Consider the following 20,487-nt stretch of genomic DNA (forward strand, 5'->3'; position numbering starts at 1 on the left):
TTTCCCTCTAGGAACTGAAAGACACGGAAACCCCAGTGTCTAGGGAGCCGTTTAGCTTGTGACTCTCCTGAAGAGTTGTTTCGCGCCCGTGAGCAGGAAGTACGAGCATTATTAAAGCAATGCACACAGGTTCCTGGGGCCCAGCAGAGGCACTATATGAGAATGTCTGGGTGGGCCTGGACGCTCTGCTCCCAATCTCTTCCTTTCCTTTTAGGTTCTGAGCTTAATTCTCTGCTCCTGCCACCCATAGAGGAGCTCCAGAAGAGGCCCAGGGGCTATTTGTGTTGCTCTCCTCTTGCCTGGGGTCACCCTACAGAGTTTGTGTGCCCAAACCTCACGAAGGTTCCGGTTCCGTTTCCTTTTCAGGAGGAATCCTTTGCACTCTTCCCCCACAATAGAGGGGTCTGATACTGATTTCTCCCATCTGCCACCATTCCTCCCCACTCCACAGCCAACCCCCTTTAAAGCAGTTTTTGTCAGTATGGTTTCTCTTCCACTTGTGACCAAATGGTACATATTTTGGCATAGGGTGAGGGTGAGGGAGCAGGGAGTGATTTATATACCACTCCCGCCCCTTGTAATGACACTCCTAGAAGATCAGCTTTGTCTTTTCAGAACTGCAACCTTTGTGCAGAGAAATCTGCTGTATGTCACCCTGGAATCCCCAGTGGGCTTTGCGGCCTGATACTGTGTGATGTCAGCTTTTTGGCCTCAGCTTTACTCCCTGGAGCTGACTCAGTGTGAGTGAGTCAAGCCCAGGGAGTAGGAGGAGAGGAGCAGGTCATGATACACCTCCCTTCCCCCAAGGCTGTAAATGCGTCCAACAGGACCTGTCTGTGAGAGAAGCAGCTGGAGTGCTGCTCATGGATCCAGTATCCTGCCGGCTGTCACTTCCTTAACCAGCTCATGTGTAGAAATTGAGCCACTAATTTGTGGGCTTGCTGTCTTCGCTTTCCTTCCTACTTCTCTCTGAAGTGGAAGAGTTGTTCTTGTAGGAGAATGTATCCCAGGGTGGCTTCTTCTTCAGGGTGCCTTCTCCCTAGGTTCTTCGAGCAAAGACCTGACGCTAGGACCTGAAGCTAGGCTAGAACTTAAATTGTGGCACCGAGTGAAGCAGATGCCTGCAGTGCTGATTCCGCAGAAGCAGCTCGGTGACCACTGCCCTCCCCCGCCCAGGAGCTCTCGGGACTTTGCCTCGAGTCCAGGCCCTTCCCCTCCTGCAGATGTGTGCACGCGGGCTGCCCGCTACCCTTGGACAGAACCCAGGAGGAGCCCTGGGCATGAGCTCTGCTGCAGAGCTGCTGAATGAGAGTTTGAGTACCACCTCTTTTCCCTCTTGCTCAGGGACACCAGTAAGGAATAGGGTGATGTTTAGATAAATCCCATGGGCTAGGGGTAGGACAGCTGCTACCCTGCTTGTCAGCTTTGTCCGTGGAATTTAGCCAAAACCTAACTTCCCAGCTGATGTCAAAAAATTGTAATACATTGAGTGTCATATGAAATAGCCTGATAAGAAGCCTAAGGAAGTTTGCTCAGAGTGAAATCATCAGTGTACTCTTGACTCCCACCAGCACCCCAGCCCAGAGGTTTCAAGTTCATAGACTCCGTCATGCAGGTTCAAGGTCGGGATAATGAGGCTGAATATACTTGGCACTGGAAGTTTAGCTCTTCTTCCTCCCTGAGGTTCCAAGAAGCTGGAGGAACATGAGGGTGCCAGTATGGGGGCCATGCTGCTTATTAATCCAGTCCCTCTGTGGTGCTCCCCCCGGAGAAGGGTTTCACGGGGAACACGCAAGTAGGTAGATGAAGGGAAATAGCAGGGACACTTGGCAGTGTAGAGTTACCACCCTAGGGTCCTAGCTTTAGGCTTTTGTCCTAGAATGAAAATTCATTTAGGAGAGAGTAGAATGGAATAAAATGAAAAGCAAAGGCTGCCTTGTCCCTGAAATCCTTCTGAACCTCGAAGCCTGAGCTGGCCCTCCTACCTCCCCAACAAGTGTCAAGAATCTGGACAAGTTGGCATTTCTGGATTGACTTTCTTTCATTAACACCAGAAGGTAGAGCTACAAAGAGAAGCAGTTATGATCCACGTTGGAGCTAAATTCTCTGCCTTTGTCTCTCTCCTCCTTCCTCCCTGCCCCCTCCTCTCCCCCTCGTCCTCCGGCCCTTTCCCAGGCGCTCTCCTCCAGCACCGAGAGTATTGATAATTCATTCAGTTCCGTAAGTGGGGCCAGGCTGGGGCTGGGTGGCAGGCTCCCCCCATGGCCGCATTTCCTCTCCGTCCCCAGGCCTTCTGAGCCCCCAGGCCAAGGTTAGAGTTAAAAGGCCCCTTTTCTTCCAGGGAGATCAGCTTCTTCCTCCCAGGCATCACCCTGACCTTTGCTGCCCACGCCCTGTACCCAGGTTGAGACAGCCGGGCTGCAGTGCCACGCTGCCCCCAGCTTCTGGTCTCGGGAGCAAACAGCTGGGAAAGAGGTAGAATCTACTCCTGGATTATAGTCCAAAACTGCATGGCAGAAGCCCCCAGGGTCCTGTTTCTGCCACCCAGAATCCTTTCCCCATGGCTCATGCTATCAGACCATCAAACATTCACTCAGAGACTTCGAGATGCTAGGCCCTGTGCTGGGTGAGCTGAGTCCGAAAGCCTTAAGGAAAGTGTTACCTTCCCACAACTGATGTCTTTTTTAACTTCAACCGCGTTTCTTCCAGGTCTGAGTTCTCGCTTTTTCCCCAGCTCCCTGCCCAGGATGTCCCTTAATCCCCATTCTCCTTTCTTGTTCCCTCTGGACTAACCCCTGACCCTGTGGTCCCCCAGGGTCTCAGACCTTGTTACTGGGCAAAGACGTGAGAGGAAATGCTGGACCCTCTGGGAGTTTGGATGACTTTTTTACTTTTGATTTTTGATTTGTCTATTCAATCAGTTTTCTGTGTTCTGTGCTGATCCCCATTTCAATCATGATTCCTGTCTCCTCCCATGTGGCAGAGCCTCTCTCTCAAGGCCTGGGGTCACATTTCCCACATGTCCGTATAACTGAGGGGTCCAAATACTGCTTCGAGGATGGAAAGGCATTCGGCCTTTTGGCTAAGATCAAGGGTGGAATTCAGCCTTTTCTAGTCTGAGATGACGATGAATTGGTTGCGCCTAGGGCCCTTGGGACAGCACTATTTGCCACTTGAATGGATGGGTCAGGGAATCAGGATGAAAAAGCAATGAGTCTTCAAATTTCTTCTTCTTTTCTTTCTCTGCTGGGTCCCCAGGATATTTCCAGGGACCATAACAGCCCAACCATGCTGTCTTCCTTTTCTTTACCTCTTTTCCACCCTGCCCCCTAAAGCCCTGGTGACTCAAACAGATACCCTGTTTCGTTCGTTGTGTGCTGCTCTGAGCCAGCCCCCTGTGGGATGGAGGCCGAGAGATGAGCTGTTTCTTTGAATCCTGGCTCTGCTGCGCATGCAGAGGCATAGCTGGTACTGCCTAGGTTTCAAAAAGAAGCTTTTTTTTTTTTTTTTTTTTTCGCAATGTGAGAGATTGAAGGTAGGAATTTCCAGTCAGGAAACTAAGCATGACACATACAGAAAGGGAGAGGAAAGCCTGGTGAGTGAAACATTATTTCTATAAGAGGAGGAGGTGCTGTTCTTACGGAGCTGAGGGGAGGGTGGGTGGAGAGCTGGCAGCTATCTTGATAAAATGTCCCTTACAGTAGGACTTAGACTAGGAAAAGAGCCCTTCTTGTCTGTCTGCCCCCAGTCCAGCTTTACGCCCCAGACTAATGTGCCCTTCTTGGGGGTGACTGAGGCGCCCAGGGTGAGGAGCCAAACCCAGAGCAGGGAACTAAGATGGGGAGCCTGGTCGCTGAGCACGGGAGAAGAGGACCTGAGGGGAGCCACTGCAAGAGAGGCCTCAGGGCCGTCAGCAAGGACTAGAAGGAGCCACTGCTTCCTCCACGCACTGACACAGCTCCCTTCTTCCACCTACTTTCTCTTTCCCTGTTGTTTGTTCCCTCATTGGTGCCTCCTCTGCTCATCCTCTGCATGTGCATGGATCCTCGGAACGAGATTGTGGGGTGGGCCAGGGGATGCCATGGAAGCAAGCGAAGTTGTTGGATGAATAGCATCCTCCTTCCTTGAAAGGGAAATACTGACTTGGAGCTCCCTTCCCTAGCTTGTGGGCCCTGGCAGAAATCCAGCCTGAGGATCCAGACGGGAAGAGGGATGGCCCTGTTCTTGAGATGGGTGAAGCACTTCAGCTGTAAGCAGCTCTTCTCTGGGGCCCTGGCTGACTTCTCCGGAAGTCGTCCCGCTGCCCATTCTGAATCCTTGGGGCAGTCCTTGAGGATCTCAAGTCCAAGAGCAGAGTGGCACATTCCAGTGATCTGGACTTAGAGCCCCTCACCTTGGAGAAATAGCCTGTAGATGAGGAATGTGCTGACTATTATAATTCAAGCCGAGAGGCTAGGGCGGAATCACCCACTAGGGCAAAAGGCAGCTCCTTCTGGAGTTCTCTGGCCCTAGGGTCCCTGGCCTACCTGGCTAGGAGTGATTGAGTAGGTGGGTCACTTTTGTCTGTGGTTTTTTCACCATCTCTTGTTTCACTCCAACCTTCTACAGCCGGTCCGACTGGCTCCTGAGAGAGAATTCATTAAATCCCTGATGGCAATTGGCAAGCGACTGGCCACACTCCCCACCAAAGAGCAGAAAACACAGCGGCTAATCTCAGAACTCTCCCTGCTCAACCATAAGCTCCCTGCTCGAGTCTGGCTGCCGACTGCTGGCTTTGACCACCACGTGGTCCGCGTGCCCCACACACAGGCTGTTGTCCTCAACTCCAAGGACAAGGTAGGTGGGCCGCAGCCCAAACCCTGCCCCTGTCCTGCTTTGTGTTCGAATGACTCTTGAGGGTTTATGTATACGCCCAGCGTGCGACACATCCACCATCCCTTCAGGGTTCCTCTGGCTCTACCTCAGTGCTATTGTATTTCTGAGAGCCGTCCTCTTCTGTCCCCTTCTTGGACTGTTTTCTCTAATCTCTTGAGCATGCCTCCTGCAGTGGCTTAAGAGAATTGCTCTCCACCCTCTCCTTAAAGTCACTGTGGTAGCTCTTCTCCAGCCCTGCTCTACCTTTTAGGCTTCTCAGGCCTGGCAACCGTGAGGGTAAATGAATACTTTGTTTCTAAGACCATCCCTGATCAGAGTGGGCAGAAAGAAGGAGAGGAGGATGTCCAACTCATGCTGGAGAAAATTAGCTGAATTTGTCTGCTAGTTGGAATGAGGATGCATGGTGCAGAGTTTTCTTCCAGAGGAAGTACCGAAGGTTAGAATCCTTGCTGGGTCAGTGCCAGGTTTTGTTCCAGTCTTTCTGTCTGCAGAAGCAGCTCCCTGAATTGTGTCTTTAGGACTAGCCCACAGAAGCTTCCAGGCCTCTCTTACAGGCTGTAATTGATAGACTGGAATAGTTTTGCTAAAGTGCATCTTCTGTACATTTTAAAGCTCAACTGAAACTTTTTTTTTTTTTTAAGATTTATTTATTTTATTTGAAAGGCAGTTACAGAGAGAGAGGGGGCCGGAGAAAGATCTTCCATATTCTGGTTTACTCCCCAAATGGCCATAATGACCAAGGCTGGGCCGGGCTGAAGCCAGGAGCTTCTTCCAGGTTTCCCATGCGGGTGCAGGGGCCCCAGCACCAGTCTGTCTTCTACTGCTTTCCCAGGCACATTTGCAGGGAGCTGGATCAGAAGTGGAGCAGGGGCTGACACTCTGGCATAGCCAGTAAAGCTGCCGCCTACAGTGCCGGCATCCTGTGTGGGCACCAGTTGGATTCCCAGCTGCTCCACTTCCCATCCAGCTCTCTGCTATGGCCTGGGAAAACAGTAGAGGATAGCCCAAGTCCTTGGGCCCCTGCACCCACATGGGAGGTCTGGAAGAAACTCCTGGCTCCTGGCTTCAGATCAGTGCAGCTCCAGCCATTGCAGCCAGTTGGGGAATGAACCTGCGGATGATGGAAGACCTCTCTCTCTCTCTCTTCCACACTCCCCCCCCCCCCCCGCCTCTGCCTCTCTGTAACTCTGCCTTTCAAATAAATAAATCTATTTTTTTTTAAAAGTGGAGCAGCCCGGAATTGAACTGGCACCCATATGGGATGCCAGCATTGTAGGTGGCAGCTTAACCCACTATACCCCAGCACCAGCCATCAGCTGAAACATTTTAAAGATTTGTGTACTCAGCTCTGGCCATTGTGGCCAATTAGGGAGTGAACCAGTGGATGGGAGACCTCTCTCTCTCTCTCTGCCTCTCCTCTGACTTTCAAATAAATAAATCTTAAAAAAAAAAAAAATTTGTGTATTCTATTACCCAAATTCTTTAAAAAATGAAAAAAAAAGTATTTTATTTGAAAGGCAGAGTTACAGAGAGAGAGAAAGACAGAGATAGAGAGGGATCTTCCATTTGCTGGTTCACTCCCTAAATGGCTGTCATGGCCAGCACTCAGTCAAGCCCAAGCCAGGAGGCAGGAGCTTCATTCAGTTCTCCCACTTCAGTGGCAGGGGCCTAAGCACTTGGGACACCTTCTACTGCTTTCCCAGGCACGTCACAAGGGAGCTGGATTGGAAGTGGAGCAGCCAGGACTTGAACCGGCACCCACATGGGATGCTGGAGTCGCAGATAGTACCTTTACCTGCTATTCCACAATGCTTGGTTCCACCCAAATTCTTTATGTAGGTGATCACAGGACAACTTCCTCCTTCCCTAGATATGTTTATGGACGACATCAGGGAACCTGTGGATGAGGGTTGGAACTTGGAGTGGGCATCAGGAGGAACTGTGTTAAGAGTTGAGATTTTGGGGTTAATGGTGGTTCCAGCTTCGCAAGCACTGTCCTCACTTTTCCCCTCAGGCTCCTTACCTGATCTATGTGGAAGTCCTCGAATGTGAAAACTTTGACACCACCAGTGTTCCTGCCCGCATCCCAGAGAACCGAATTCGGAGCACTCGGTCTGTGGAGAACCTGCCCGAGTGTGGTATCACCCACGAGCAGCGGGCGGGCAGCTTCAGCACTGTGCCCAACTATGACAACGATGACGAGGCTTGGTCAGTGGACGACATAGGCGAGCTGCAAGTGGAGGTGAGGGAGCCCCGAAGAGGTGATAGTGGAGCACAGCACCCATTCCCCAGGAGCTTTCAGTAACCGTGAGGCAAGGTCACACACCCCAGCAGGGGGAGGCGAGGTCACACACACCCCCAGCAGGGGGCAGCGAGTGCAAAATGAGCCGGGTCGGTAAGCAGGGGAGGAGAGGGGAAAGCTCGGGGCAGCGCGGTTGCGGAATAGACTCCGGTGGAGCTTGTTCTTCTGCAGAAGGAATTTAGGTGAAGTGTAAGGAGGAACTTCTGGGTCCAGAGGAATGAGCGAAATGTAATGAAGATTTTTATTGAATACCTGCTATACACAGTTGTCTTACAGTAGCTGGGAATGATAAGTCATTCAGGAAATAATTATTGAGGACTTTCTATGCCAACTTGAGTGCTGTGTGCTTGTGAAGGCGAGGCCCCAGCCTGCTAGGAGGTTGTGCTCCGATAGGAAAGAGAGTAAGACTGGGAAGTAGGTAGCTGTGGTAGGGTGTGATCCAGGTTGTGGAGAGGAAGTCAGCGATGTGGGAGCACCAAAGGGTGGGGGTAGTGCCTATTACACACCTGGGGCAGGTGTCATGAAAAATTTCGTGGAGGATCTGATCTCTTGCTGGAACCTGAAATGTATAGAAATTATCCAAAGACTTGAAGACAAGAGGTAGGCCCATTATAAACGCTGAAAGAAACTGTGAGGCTGTGATATGTGAATGTGAAGCGAGAAGTGGTGAAGGAAGAGGCTGCAGATGCTGGCACGGGCCAGGGTGAAACTTGAACTTCATTCTGAGGTTATGGGGGCCAGAGCAAGATTTTCTTAAGATTTATTTATTTACTTATTCAAAAGGCATGCTACAGAGAGAGGGAGAGGCAGAGAGAGATCCTGCATCTACTGGTTCACTCCCCAAATGATTACAACAGCCAGGGCTGGGCCAGGCAGGAGCCAGGAGCCAGGACCAGTAGCTTCTTCCAGGTCTCCCACATGGGTAACAAAGGCCCAAGTACTTGGGCATCTTCCACTGCTTTCTCAGGGGCATTAGCAGGGAGCTGGATCAGAAGTGGAGCAGCCAGGACGTGAACTAGTGCTCATGTGAGGTGGCAGCACTGTAGGTTAACCCACTACACCACAGTGCTGGCCCCCAGAACAAGACTTTATGGAAGGTCATTAACACAACCAGATTTTACTTGGTGAAAAGGCAGAATCTCAGGGCAGTGTTGTGGCACAGCAGGTTAAGCCACTGCCTATGGCACCAGCATCCCATATGAGTGCCCGTTCTAGTCCCGGTTGCTTCACTTCCAATCCAGCTCTCTGCTAATGCTCCTGGAAAGGCAGCAGAAGGTGATCCAGGTGCTTGGGCCCTACTCATTCAGAGACCCAGATAAAGTGCCTGGCTCCTAGCTTCCATCTGGCCCAGCCCCAGCCATTAAGGCCATCTGCAGAGTGAACCAGCAGATGGAGAATCTCTCTGTCTCTCTCTCTCTCGCTTTGCCTTTCAAATAAATAAATAAATGTCTTTAAAAAAAAAAAAAAGGCAAAATCTCTGTCTTTGAGCTTACAGTCCAATGATTAGACACAGACATTTAAAGAGAAAGAAAAAAGATACTTACCTGGCAGGGGAGACACCATGATCAGGCAGGTGATTCTCCCAGGGCGAGGCTCTTCCATTGCACTGCGGCTGCACTGACCCCTGCGATTTCCCCAAATGTGGGAAACTCGACTGCAGAGTTTGTGGTAGTGGGGACTGCGTTCATGCTCTCCCCTAAAAAAAAAAAAAAAAAAAAAAAACCTACCCAAGGTAGTGTGCATGAGGTGACAAATGGTATGAAGGCAAAATGAAATGGTCTCATTCACAGCAAGACAGGAAGGAGAGAAGGAACTTAATATGGGCTTTGGGGTCTGCTAAAATATTTCATAGTTGGAAATGGGGAGAGAAGAGTGGAGAAATGACCAGAGGAGTCTAGTCTTGGAGAATGCTCTGAATGCCAGCGAAGCACGGAGTTGTCAGTATGAGCCTGAAAATTCAGGTGTCTGTAGTGGTCTGAGAACTTACTGACAATTTAGACTTCAGAGTTCATTCCCATTCCTTCTAACTCTCACTGGTGGTGGGACCTGGGAATCTTCATTTTATCAAACACCCCTAGGTAATTCTGATGCAGATAAAGCCACACCCTGAGAAATAGTGCCATGGGGTCTATGTGAATACCAGGCACTTTGGGATCCAAGTAGTTGGGAAGGCTTGTAACCAGGGGCAGCTTTTTTGTTTTTTGAGGCTTTTTTAAATTTTATTTTAAGAGTTATTTATTTATTTGCAAGGCATAGTGATAAGGGGAGAGAGAGAGAGAGCCAGCACTTCTATCCACTGGTTCACTCCCCAGATGGCCATCACAGCTGAGGCCAGACCAGGCGGAAGCCAGAAGGCAGGAACTCCATCTGGGTCTCCCATATGAACGGCAGGAACTCAAGTACTGCTGCTTCCCAGGCACATTACAGGAAGCCAGGTTGGAAGCTGGGTAGTAAGGACTTGACCCGGCACTCTGGTGTGGAATGGAGGCGTTGCAGTTGGCTTACCCTGCTGCACCACAACGCCCAGGGGAGGCTGTTTGAATCCAAGTCTGTTTGAATCCAAGGGAGAGGAGAATATGCCATGGGGAAGGCAAGCCAAGCGCTTCTGACCAGCACTCCCTGCTCTTCCCAGCTCCCTGAAGTGCACACCAACAGCTGTGACAACATCTCCCAGTTCTCTGTGGACAGCATCACCAGCCAGGAGAGCAAGGAGCCTGTGTTCATTGCAGCAGGGGACATCCGGTATGGCCAGATCCCCACATCTTGCATCCGTCTTTCAGGCACTGCCTGTCTCTTTGTCCCCTTTCTCCCTGTCTTAACCATCGGTTGTAGGCTGTGTCTTTCCCTTTTCTCTCCTTACTCTGTCCTTGTCCTTGTCTCCAAATTTGAGTCAGTGAAGATGCAGATTGAGAAGTTACTTGGTCTACCACAGAAGGAAAATAAAGTTTAAAAGGGCTCAGATGAATAAAAGCATTAGAGGAAGGAATTCAGTGTTTCTTGAAGTGGAATCTCAAAGTAATATGTGTTGGAATCAAAGAGGAGGCAGGAGACCTCAAAAATGCAGATTCCAGGCTCACATCTCATTATGAATCAATCTTGGTAGAGGAATGGGTAGGGCCTGCTAATCTGCATTTCTTAAAAAAATTTTATTTATTTATTTGAAAGGCAGAGCAACAGAGAAGGATGGAGAAATAGCTTCCGTCTGCTGATTTACTGCCCAAATGCTCGTGACAACCAGAGCCAGGTCAGGCCAAAGCCGGAGTCCGGAGTTCATCCAGGTCTCCTGTGTATGGTAGCAGGGGCCCAAGTACTCGGGCTGTCTGTCACCTGCTGCCTTCCAGCCGCATTAGCAGGGTGTTGACTTGGAAATGCAGAGGAGCCAGGACTGGAGCCAGCACTCAATAGGGGATGCGTGCGTCCCGAGTGGCTCCGCAAAGCCTGCATGATTACAGACCATCAGGTTAGCGAGGAAAGGACCACTGGTTAGGTTTCCTTCCATGATTTTCTCTCAGTTCCTCTTTGTGTGCCCAGAAACTGGGAAACAGGACAGAAAGTGCCATCTAGACAGGGGCCTGAGGCTCTGGGTAACTCCTCCCAGCAAATGGTCTGTTTTCTTCCTCGTAGACGACGCCTCTCAGAACAGCTGGCTCACACCCCCACAGCCTTCAAACGAGACCCAGAAGACCCTTCTGCAGTTGCCCTCAAAGAGCCCTGGCAGGAGAAAGTGCGGTGAGTTGGGTGGGCAGTGACCTCTGTTCCGTGCACCTTCTCTGTAGTGCATCGGCCTCCACAGAGTCCGGCAGGTGCCCTGGCAGTCGGAGTCCTTGCCTTGAAGAATGCTAGATGTGGATTTTTGGTAGAAGCTGTGCCTTTCTCCTCACTGGGGTTGGGGTGGCGGTCACCCTTTGACACCCTTTACTTCTGTCCTGACAGGCGGATCAGAGAGGGTTCCCCCTATGGCCATCTCCCCAATTGGCGGCTCCTGTCAGTCATCGTCAAATGTGGAGATGACCTACGGCAGGAGCTACTGGCTTTCCAGGTGTTGAAGCAGCTGCAGGTAAGAGAAGAGGAGAAAGTAGAGGAATTTGGCTCAATTCCACCTCACGCGAGGTGACCACATAGGTTGTCCTGCAGGGAGCTCTGCTGGGGACCAGCTTCCTGTCCAAGTCCAAATTGGAAGCAGATTAAATTAAAGCCGGTGCGGTTTTCCCCTGGGAAGCACAGCCACAGGAACAGCGCCACAGCGGCCTCTTTTGACCCTTTTGTGAATTGCATCTGCCTCCTCCCAATGACAGACCTTCAGGGTGCTGTGCTGGGTTTGTCGTTTTACATCACAACTTTCCAGAGGGTCTGCAGCAGGTGGGTTACGCTGTGCCAAGATAGTGATCCCTTGGGCCCACTGGGTTTGTCACATACTAGTAAGTTCATCTCTTACTCATTTTCTCTGGAGCTAGCATTCGGCACGGTGCTTAAGATGCTCCTTGGGACACCCACATCCAGGATCAGTGTGCCTAGGTTTGAGTCCCAGATCTGCTTCCAATTCCAGTTTTTTTTTTAAAGATTTATTATTTATTTCTTTATTCTTTTTTTGAAAGTCAGAGTTACACAGAGAGAGGAGAGGCAGAGAGAGGTCCTCCATCTGCTGGCCCACTCCCCAGTTGGCCGCAATTGCTGGCCCAGGTCTCCCACGTGGGTGCAGGGGCCCAAGGACTTGGGCCATCTTCTACTGCTTTCCCAGGCCATAGCAGAGAGCTGGATCAGAAGTGGAGCAGCCAGGTCTTGAACCAGCACCCCTATGGGATGCCGGCGCCTCAGGCCAGGGTGTTAACCCATTGTGCCACAGAGCCAGCCCCAATCCAATTCCTGTTTCCTACCAAAGTACATCTTGAGAGGTAGCAGGTAATGGCTTAAGTACTTGAGTTCCTGCCCCCAGGGTGGGAGACCCAGATGGAGTTCCAGGCTTTCAGCTTTGGCCTAGTTCAGCCTGGCTGTTATGGGTGTTTGGGGAGTGAATTAGCAAATGGGAGCTCCTCTTTTTCTCTTTCTGCCTATCAAATCATTTTTTTAAAGATTTATTTTATTTATTTGAAAGGCAGAGTTACAGAGAGAGGTAGAGACAGAAAGAGAGAGGTCTTTCATCCACTGGTTCACTCCCCAAATGGCCACAACAACCAGGACCGGGCCAGGCTGAAACTAGGAGCCAAGAGCTTCTTCCAGGTCTCCCGTGTGGGTGCTGGGGCCCAAGCCCTTGGGCCATCCTCTGTTACCCTTCCAGATGCATTAGGATGGAGCTGGATCAGAAGTGGAGCAGCTGGGACCTGAACCAGTGCCCATATTGGATGCCAGGGTTTTAACCCACTGCGCCACAATGCTGGCCCCTAAATACATTTTTTTAATTATTTTTTAAGACTTCTTTATCTACTTTGGAAATTTATACTTACTAAATAAAAGTTTAAAAAAAAAAAAGACTTCTTTACTTGAAAAGCAGAGTGAGAGAGAAAGATTCCATCTACTGGTTTACTCCCCAAATGCCCACAACAGCCAGGGCAAGAGCCAGGAGCCAGGAGCCAGGATTCCATCCAGGTCTCCCTCGTGGGTGGCAGGAACCCAGGTGTCTGGGACAGGTTCCACTGCCTTCCAGGTGCATTAGCAGGAGGCTGGATCCAAAGCATGGACTATCCAGGACTAGTATGGGATGTGGGCATCCCAGGCAGCACCTTAACCCACTGCACCACAATACCCTTAATAACCCTGCTAAAATAAATACATAAATATGTCCTTTTTTTTTTTAACAGAGAATCTTTCTTTGGACCTAAATTCTTTTCTTTTTTCTTACTGTTTGAAATTATATTAATAGCCCCCACTGTACCTGTTGTGAGGTGATCATGAGGTTTCCAATTCTCTGCTTTCCTCCTCCTTCTACCAGTAAGATACCTTTCCCCACATAGCTCCGACTGTGGTTTCCTGTTTTTGTTTGGCCCTGGTCCCCAGGAAGATCAGTGAGCCTTACTCATTTAATGACCTAAAGATCATCAGGATAAGTTGGGGAAAGAAGAATTTTCGCCCTCTCCTCTGGTCTGGAGAAAGATGAGCTTCCTAAAACCGCTGTGTCTCCTTACAGTCCATCTGGGAACAGGAGCGAGTGCCTCTCTGGATAAAGCCATACAAGATTCTTGTGATCTCGGCTGACAGCGGCATGATTGAACCCGTCGTCAACGCCGTATCCATCCACCAGGTGAAGAAACAGTCACAGCTCTCCTTGCTCGATTACTTCCTGCAGGAGCATGGCAGTTACACCACTGAGGCATTCCTTAGTGCCCAGCGCAATTTTGTGCAAAGTTGCGCTGGGTACTGCTTGGTCTGCTACCTGCTGCAAGTCAAGGACAGGTAGGTGGCTTCAGCCCCTCGGTCTCTCCTTTCTCCAGGGTTCTCTCTGCCCCTTCACATGTGGCTCTCACTCACTCATACCATCCTCCATTGCCTGGATGTAGAGACAGACATGTTCACATCACACTGAGCCAGGGAGGCAGACTGATAGGGGCTAGGGTAAAAGAGCAAAGAAATGCAGGGTTTATGGGAGGAGCAGAGGGTTTGAGAGAGCAGGATCTCAAAGGACAAGGGGAAGGGAAGGCAGAGAAAGCTGGGGGGGAGCACACTCCAGGAGAGGCAGGAGTTCAGTGGGATTAAGGCTTGGGCCACACTGCATGGCAGGGGAGCAGCGGGCAGTGACATCAGGCCGTTCAGAAGAGGCGGGGCTAGAAGGGGCTTCTCTGCAAGGCGGAGGAGTTTCATTTTGCCAGCAGAGCAATGACAGCATCTTGCCTTTTTAATAAATGCCCACTGGCACCATCAGTGAGAGTAGATGTATTTGGGCCTTTAGCAACATCGTGAGAAGTAATGGGGCCTGGCATGAGAGCAGAAAGGAGAAGATGAGCAGATGGGGGTCAGGGGCATGGCATAGAGGTTAGACCACCATCTACGATGCCAGTGCCCCATTGTCGGAGCACTGGTTCGAGTCCCTGCTGCTCCACTTCCATCCAGCGCCCTGCTAAAGCACCTGGAAGGTGGTGAAGGATGGCCCAGGTACTTGGGCCCTTCCCACGTGGGAGACCTAGAGCAGTTCCTGCCTTCAGTCTGGCCCAGCCCCAGCCGTTGTAGCCACCTGGGGATTGAGCCAGTGGATCGAAGATTTCTCCCTCTCTGCTATTTTGCCTTTCAAATAAATCAAATAAATCTTGGGGGGAAAAGGAAAAGGTAGGTATGAGACACATGGTGGAGAAAAAGTTGAAACTTCGAGCCGGGAGCTCTCCTTACTTCTTAATCTAATCTTTGATTAAGTCTTATAAGTCTGGTATTTTGCCCAGAGATGCCATTTCTTTTAACATCACATGAAGAATGGACATTTGGCTTAGCAGTTAAGATGATGGTTAGGGGCCGGCGTTGTGACATAGCAAGTAAGGCCTCCTCCTGCAATGCTGGCATCCGTATGGGCACTGGTTCATGTCCCAGCTGCTCCATTTCCAATCCAGCTCCCTGTTAATGCACCTGGGAAAGTAGTGTAAGATGACCCAAGTGCTTGCGCCTCTGGCCCCACATAGGAGACCTAGAAACTCCTGGGTCCTTGCTTCAGCCTGGCCCAGCTCTAGCCATTGTAGCCATTGGGGGAGTGAATGAGTAGATGAAAAATTCTCTCTTTCTGTCTCTATAACCCTTTCAAATAAATAAATAAATCTTAAAAAAAAAAAAAAAAGAAAGAAAAGAAAAGAAAAAGTGGCAGCCATGCTTCCTGCATCTTACCGGGGAGTGCCTGGGTTCAGTCCCCAGCTCTGGCTCCTGACTCCACCTTCCTGCTCATGTGCACCCTGCACAGCAGAGATGACTCAGTTAATGGGTTCCTGCCACTCACGTTGAAGACATGGACTGAGTTCCAGGCCCAGCCCTTGCCACTGTGGGAGTTCTCTCTCTCCCTGCCTTTTTTTTTTTTTTTTTTTTTTTTTTTTTTAAGATTTGTTTGATTATTTGAAAGAGCATGAGAGGAGGAGAAACAAGAGAAAGAAAGAGAGCTTCCGTGTGCTGGTTCATACCCCCAGGTGGTTGCAACAGCCAGGGCCAAAGACAGGAGTCAGGAACCATCCTGGTCTCCCACTGGGTGGCATGGACCCAAGTACTTGAACCATCTACTCCTGCATTCCAAGGGCATTAGCAGGGAGCTGGATCAGGAGTGGAGCAGCTGGGACTTGAACTGGCACTCCAATGTGGACTGTGGACTTTGCAGGTGACAGCTTAACCCTTTCTGCCACAATGCCAGCCCCTGTCTCTCTGCCTTAAAAAAAAAAATTGCATGAGCTTTGTGAAGCCTGGCCACACACAGGTGGAGCACGTGTGTACTGACCACCCGGGCCTGCCTTCTGGGACCCCAGCAGGGACACGTGGTCTGTGTCCTGGGAGCTCCTGTGAGTCCCACCTCACCCTGGGCATAGGGCAGCTGTCCTGGGAGGGTGGAAATGCAGTGGCCTGCACTGCCAGAGCTCCCAGTGACAACGCGGCCAATTAAGATCCAGCTAACAGAGCTCACCTCTGGAATGCCTGCGTGGCCTGCCACTTTTATATTTAAACCAGACGAAAGCCCTGTCAGACCAAGGTTTCCTCCTGAGGGAAGTGTACAGGTCAGGTAGCTCTTCGCTCACTCATCCCACCCTAGCAGCCCACAGATGGACCAGTAGAGGCTCCGCACTTGAGAGCTACAGAGAAATGTCATTAAAGTGTCCCTGAGGTATCAGGATTTGGAACCCAGGAGCCTGTGATTGAGTTACCCAGCTCCTGCGAAGGCAGGAGATGCTTGGTAGATGAGAGTCTGTCCTTCAGGGCGTTGGGGTGGACAGGGATCTGATAAATCATTCATACCTCAACAGAGAATAGGTGTGGTCTAGCCATGAATAGAATCAGCCACTGGGAGGAAGGGGCAACAGTGGATGGGGCCCCAAACTGGGAGCAGGTTTTGTTATATTACGTTAATTCTTTTATTTGAAAGGCAGAGACAGACAGATCTCCCATACACTGGTGTGCTCCCCAAATGCCTGTAACAGCAGGCTGAAGCTGGGAGCCCAGAACTCAGTCTGGTTAATGGTGTCAGGGACCCAAGTACTTGAGTAATCATTGCTGCTCCCAGGGTGCACATTAGCAGGAAACTGGCATGGAAAGTGGGGTCAGGGGGACAGTGCTGTGGCCTAATGGGTTAAACCACTGCCTGCAATGCCAGCGTCCCATATGGGCAACAGTTCAAGTCCCGGCTGCTCCACTTCTGATCTAGCTCCCTGCTAATGCGCCTGGGGAAGCACTGGAAGATGGCCCAAGTCCTTGGGCCCCAGTACCACATTGGAGACCTGGAAGAAGCTCCTGGCTCCTGACTTCAGCCCAGCCCAGCCCAGCCCCGGCCATTACAGCCATTTGGGAAGTGAACCAGTGGACGGAAGACCTCTATCTCTATTTCTAACTCTGCCTTTCAAATAAATAAATCTTTACAAAACAACAAGTGGAGCCAGGACTCAAAGCCAGGCACACCAATATGGGATGTGGGCATCTCAAGCAGTGGCTTGACCCTGAGCTAAGCACCTGCCCCTGTTTTATTTACTTGAGAGACAAAGCTCCCATCCACTGGTTCACTTCCCCAGTTCCTACAGAGGCAAGGGCTTAGCCTTGCTGAAGCCAGGAACCAACAAGTCAATCCAGGTCCCCCAGTGGGTCATAGTACCCCAGTTACTTGAATCGTCAGCACTGCTTCCCTGGGTCTGCAATAGCAGGAAGCTGAAATCAGGAGCCAGAGCCAGAAATCAAACTGGCATGCTCCAGTTAGGACATGGGCATCTTTGTTTAAGATTTATTTATTTGAAAAGCAGAGTTAGAGAGGCAGAGGCAGAGAGGTCTTCCATTAGGAAAAGAGAAAGACTGCTCCTCACTAGCCTTGGGTCCTTGGGTCCTTGGGCAAGTTAGTCTGTTCCCCTCTCCGGGCCTCTGCTTCCTCCTTGCCTGTGACCTGAGAGTGGATGAGCGCATCACTAGAACCTTCCTGGCTCCCCAGGTTGCGCCTGTGCTGCTAAATCTTTCATTTTTCTCAGAGGGGAAAGGACTCTTCCCTCTGGGACTGTTCCCTTTGTGCATCCTCTCTGGATCAGACACCCCAGCAACCCCAGAGGAGGTGGCCCTAAACAAAGCTGCTGTGACACTCGGGTCATTCATGCTGACGAGGCCAGGCCTCACGGGCAGAGCTTGCTCATTGCTCCTCTGCTGGCCATTCATGTGGGAATCGCCCAGGCCTGGGCTTTATCTCTTCTCCCCTCCAGCTGGCCTGAGTTCTTACTCCTGAGACTGTTAAGGAAAAATGACTGAAAATGGACCCCGTGAAGCCCTCGCACTATTTTGCAGTTAACCTCCACGCAGTCGGCTTGCCTCTGATTGCCGCTTCCTGCTGCCAGGGCTGTGGTGTGCAGTGGGCTGATGGGAGTTAGGTCACACACAGGTAGATGGGTTCTGCGTGAAGGCCCTCCACCCAGCACAGGGCTTGGCCTCTGGGACTTTCTAGCCAGGATTCTGGATTCTCTACTAGGTCATTTTGGATACTGGAAGTGTGACTTTTACAAAACTGTCCATTTTGATTAAATAGTTAATGAGTCATTTCATCCCCACTGCCTCTATGGCGCTTTATTTGCTTCCTGTCTTTTTCCCTGCTAACTTCAGGTCCTAGGAATTGGATTGAGATGCAGGCAGCAGCAGACACGGCAGGGGTCTCCCCTGCCTGGTGTCTGTGGCCTCGGTGAGACTTACCGTCACCTCCTCCTCTCCTCCCCTCCTCAGACACAATGGGAACATCCTTCTGGACGCAGAAGGCCACATCATCCACATCGACTTCGGCTTCATCCTGTCCAGCTCACCCCGAAACCTGGGCTTTGAGACATCAGCCTTTAAGCTGACCACAGAGTTTGTGGATGTGAGTCAGGGAGGAGGGGTGTCGCTGTGTTCTTTCCTGTCCTGGGAATGGGGGCTTGTGGACCCCCTGCCGGAAATGGCAGTCAGCCAGGATGAGACAGGGCTTCCTGGGAGTTCCCTGCCTGAGAAGGAAGTGACTGCCCCAAGAGAGGGAGGAGGAGTGCTGGCAGGCCTGTGGGGCCAGAGAGGCCGTTCCCACCGTGAGGTGAGGCCCCAGTGCACGCAGCTCTTGTCCTCGTGCAGGTGATGGGCGGTCTGGACGGAGACATGTTCAACTACTACAAGATGCTGATGCTGCAAGGGCTGATTGCGGCTCGGAAGCACATGGACAAGGTGGTGCAGATCGTGGAGATCATGCAGCAAGGTGGGCTGGGCAGGGCCGGGACCTGGGGCTCAGGGCTTCCAGAGAGGCGACTCCACCTGGAGACGCGGGTGGGGGAGGGCTCTCGGCTGTGTCCAGTGCCTCGTTTCTCCTTCAGGCCACTCTCTCTGACCTGACACAGCTGGGTCCAGGGGAGAGTGGGGAGAGAAGTCCCACTTACAGCCGCCTGGTCCCTTCTACTCCCTGTCCCAGGCCCACCTCTCAGTTTCTGTTTCCTCCTTCCGTCGCTTGGCTCTTTCCCGACTCAGGTTTCCAGTCGCCATGTGCCTGCCCATGACCCTCTGCCCCAGCTGCCCTGGCCTCAGCTACCCTTCCTTCCCCCCACTGCTCACCTCTGCTACCCTGAGCTGGAAAACATTTCCTGTCCCTCCTTTCTCTTCCTCCGCTGTGCTGCTGCCTCGTTGCCTTGCCATCTAGTCTTTTGCCCAGGATCCCCTCCTCTCCCAGCTCCTCTGGGCCCCTGTCATCCCCCTGAGGTTCCAGGTGTACCCCAGATCTGAGCTGCCAGTCTCCTCCTCCTCCCCACCCCTGCCCCTACCCCACAGGTTGTCGCCGTTGCTCAGGAGCATCCCCGTCTGGCCCCGTGATGACGGTGGCCCAGGTCATCTGTGAGTGTCAGACGTAGCATAGGCAGAGGCCTGCAACCAGATAAGTGCCCAGCTCAGGGCCCATGCCCCAGAGCCTCTTCCCGGCCTTCCCTCAGCCCTAACTGGGGGAGAGGTCCCTTCTCTGCCCATATGCCTGCACCTACAGAAGGGCTCAGCGTGGGATGAAGGTGGGCTCAAGACAGGGCCTCCCACCAACTCCTGCTCCCTGCCCACAACAGAATCGTACCCACACTGCCAGGGGCCCCTGAAGGGGGAGGAAGGGGCAATGCAGAGACCCCTGGCTCTGTCTGCAGTGGCTGTTGCTGCTGTTCCTCTCTCCTATCCGTCCACGACCCTGAACCCCCACTGCTTCCCCCAGGTTCTCAGCTTCCTTGCTTCCACGGCTCCAGCACCATTCGCAACCTCAAGGAGAGGTTCCACATGAGCATGACGGAGGAGCAGCTGCAGCTGCTGGTGGAGCAGATGGTGGACGGCAGCATGCGCTCCATCACCACCAAGCTCTACGACGGCTTCCAGTACCTCACCAACGGCATCATGTGACCCTCCTCCTCCTCCTCGGGCCCGAGGCGCCCCTCCCGGGAGGACCCTGGTTTGCGAAACCCCACCACCCAACCTTCCACCTGAGGGGAACAAGGCAAGAAATTAAAGGATCATGTGGTAACGGCCAGAGCTTGCGGGGGTGGGGGGGTGGGAGGCCGCCGCGGGTGCAGACAGGCCGGGGCGCCCCGGCCCGCTCTGTGTCGGTGTTACCACCTGACACACTCCAGGACTCACTGCCCTCCAGAGCAGAGGTGACGCATGCCAGGGACACCGGGGCCTTCCGCTTCATCTGTCCTGGGTCCCAGAGAGGGAGGGAGGAGTAGGTTCTTGGTACTTGGGACTTGATCCTGTGGTTGGCCTTTGGCCATGCTGCTGCCCAACTCTGTCCCCTCCCAGGGACTGACCCCAGGCCGAGCTCTTTCACAGCGGCTCTGCTGTGGGGTCCCGCACTTGCTGAGCTGCCCCGAAGCGGGGGTGAGGAAGGGAATCACCACAACCCCCCAGCGTATTGAGGGTATCGGCCTAGCTGTGGTTCCTTACCCTGGTCCCTTCCCCACACCCAGGGAAATGGCTCTCAATTTTTTATTTTTAACTCTTGTTTGAAATAAAGTCCTTAGTTAGCCATCTGTGTCATCCAAGTTGGGTCTTTTGGGGCAGGAGGGTAATGAGTGAACAGATGCCCTGGCGTCCAGGAGACAAAAGGCACCACACCCGGGAGGGGGACTCCTTTTCCCTGGCTGTCCTGGCCAGAGCCACCTCTTCCCGGAAAAGGGCCTCCCCAGTTCTCACTCGCAGCC

At 52.0% G+C, this 20,487-nt stretch overlaps 1 protein-coding gene and 1 non-coding gene across 8 annotated transcripts in view; both read left to right on the top strand.

Annotated features, from left to right (window-relative positions):
- Window positions 1-20,314, top strand: part of PI4KB (phosphatidylinositol 4-kinase beta) — a 32,034-nt gene extending 11,720 nt beyond the window's left edge. For 2 of the 7 annotated variants that reach the window (XM_008264040.4, XM_070076697.1), the window contains 10 exons: window positions 2,176-2,220; window positions 4,609-4,836; window positions 6,890-7,117; window positions 9,810-9,919; window positions 10,802-10,906; window positions 11,111-11,234; window positions 13,299-13,564; window positions 18,029-18,161; window positions 18,404-18,524; window positions 19,509-20,314. In XM_008264040.4, the coding sequence (XP_008262262.2) occupies window positions 2,176-2,220; window positions 4,609-4,836; window positions 6,890-7,117; window positions 9,810-9,919; window positions 10,802-10,906; window positions 11,111-11,234; window positions 13,299-13,564; window positions 18,029-18,161; window positions 18,404-18,524; window positions 19,509-19,690 (1,542 nt within the window). In that variant the 3' untranslated portion in view covers window positions 19,691-20,314. 7 annotated transcript variants of the gene reach the window in all.
- Window positions 8,714-8,876, top strand: LOC127493885 (U1 spliceosomal RNA). Its single transcript, XR_007924422.2, has one exon. It is a non-coding gene; the product is annotated as a U1 spliceosomal RNA (small nuclear RNA).
- Window positions 20,315-20,487: the final 173 nt, after the last annotated feature.

This window comes from Oryctolagus cuniculus, chromosome 7 (assembly GCF_964237555.1).
Source record: "Oryctolagus cuniculus chromosome 7, mOryCun1.1, whole genome shotgun sequence".
Classification (NCBI taxonomy): Eukaryota; Metazoa; Chordata; class Mammalia; order Lagomorpha; family Leporidae; genus Oryctolagus; species Oryctolagus cuniculus.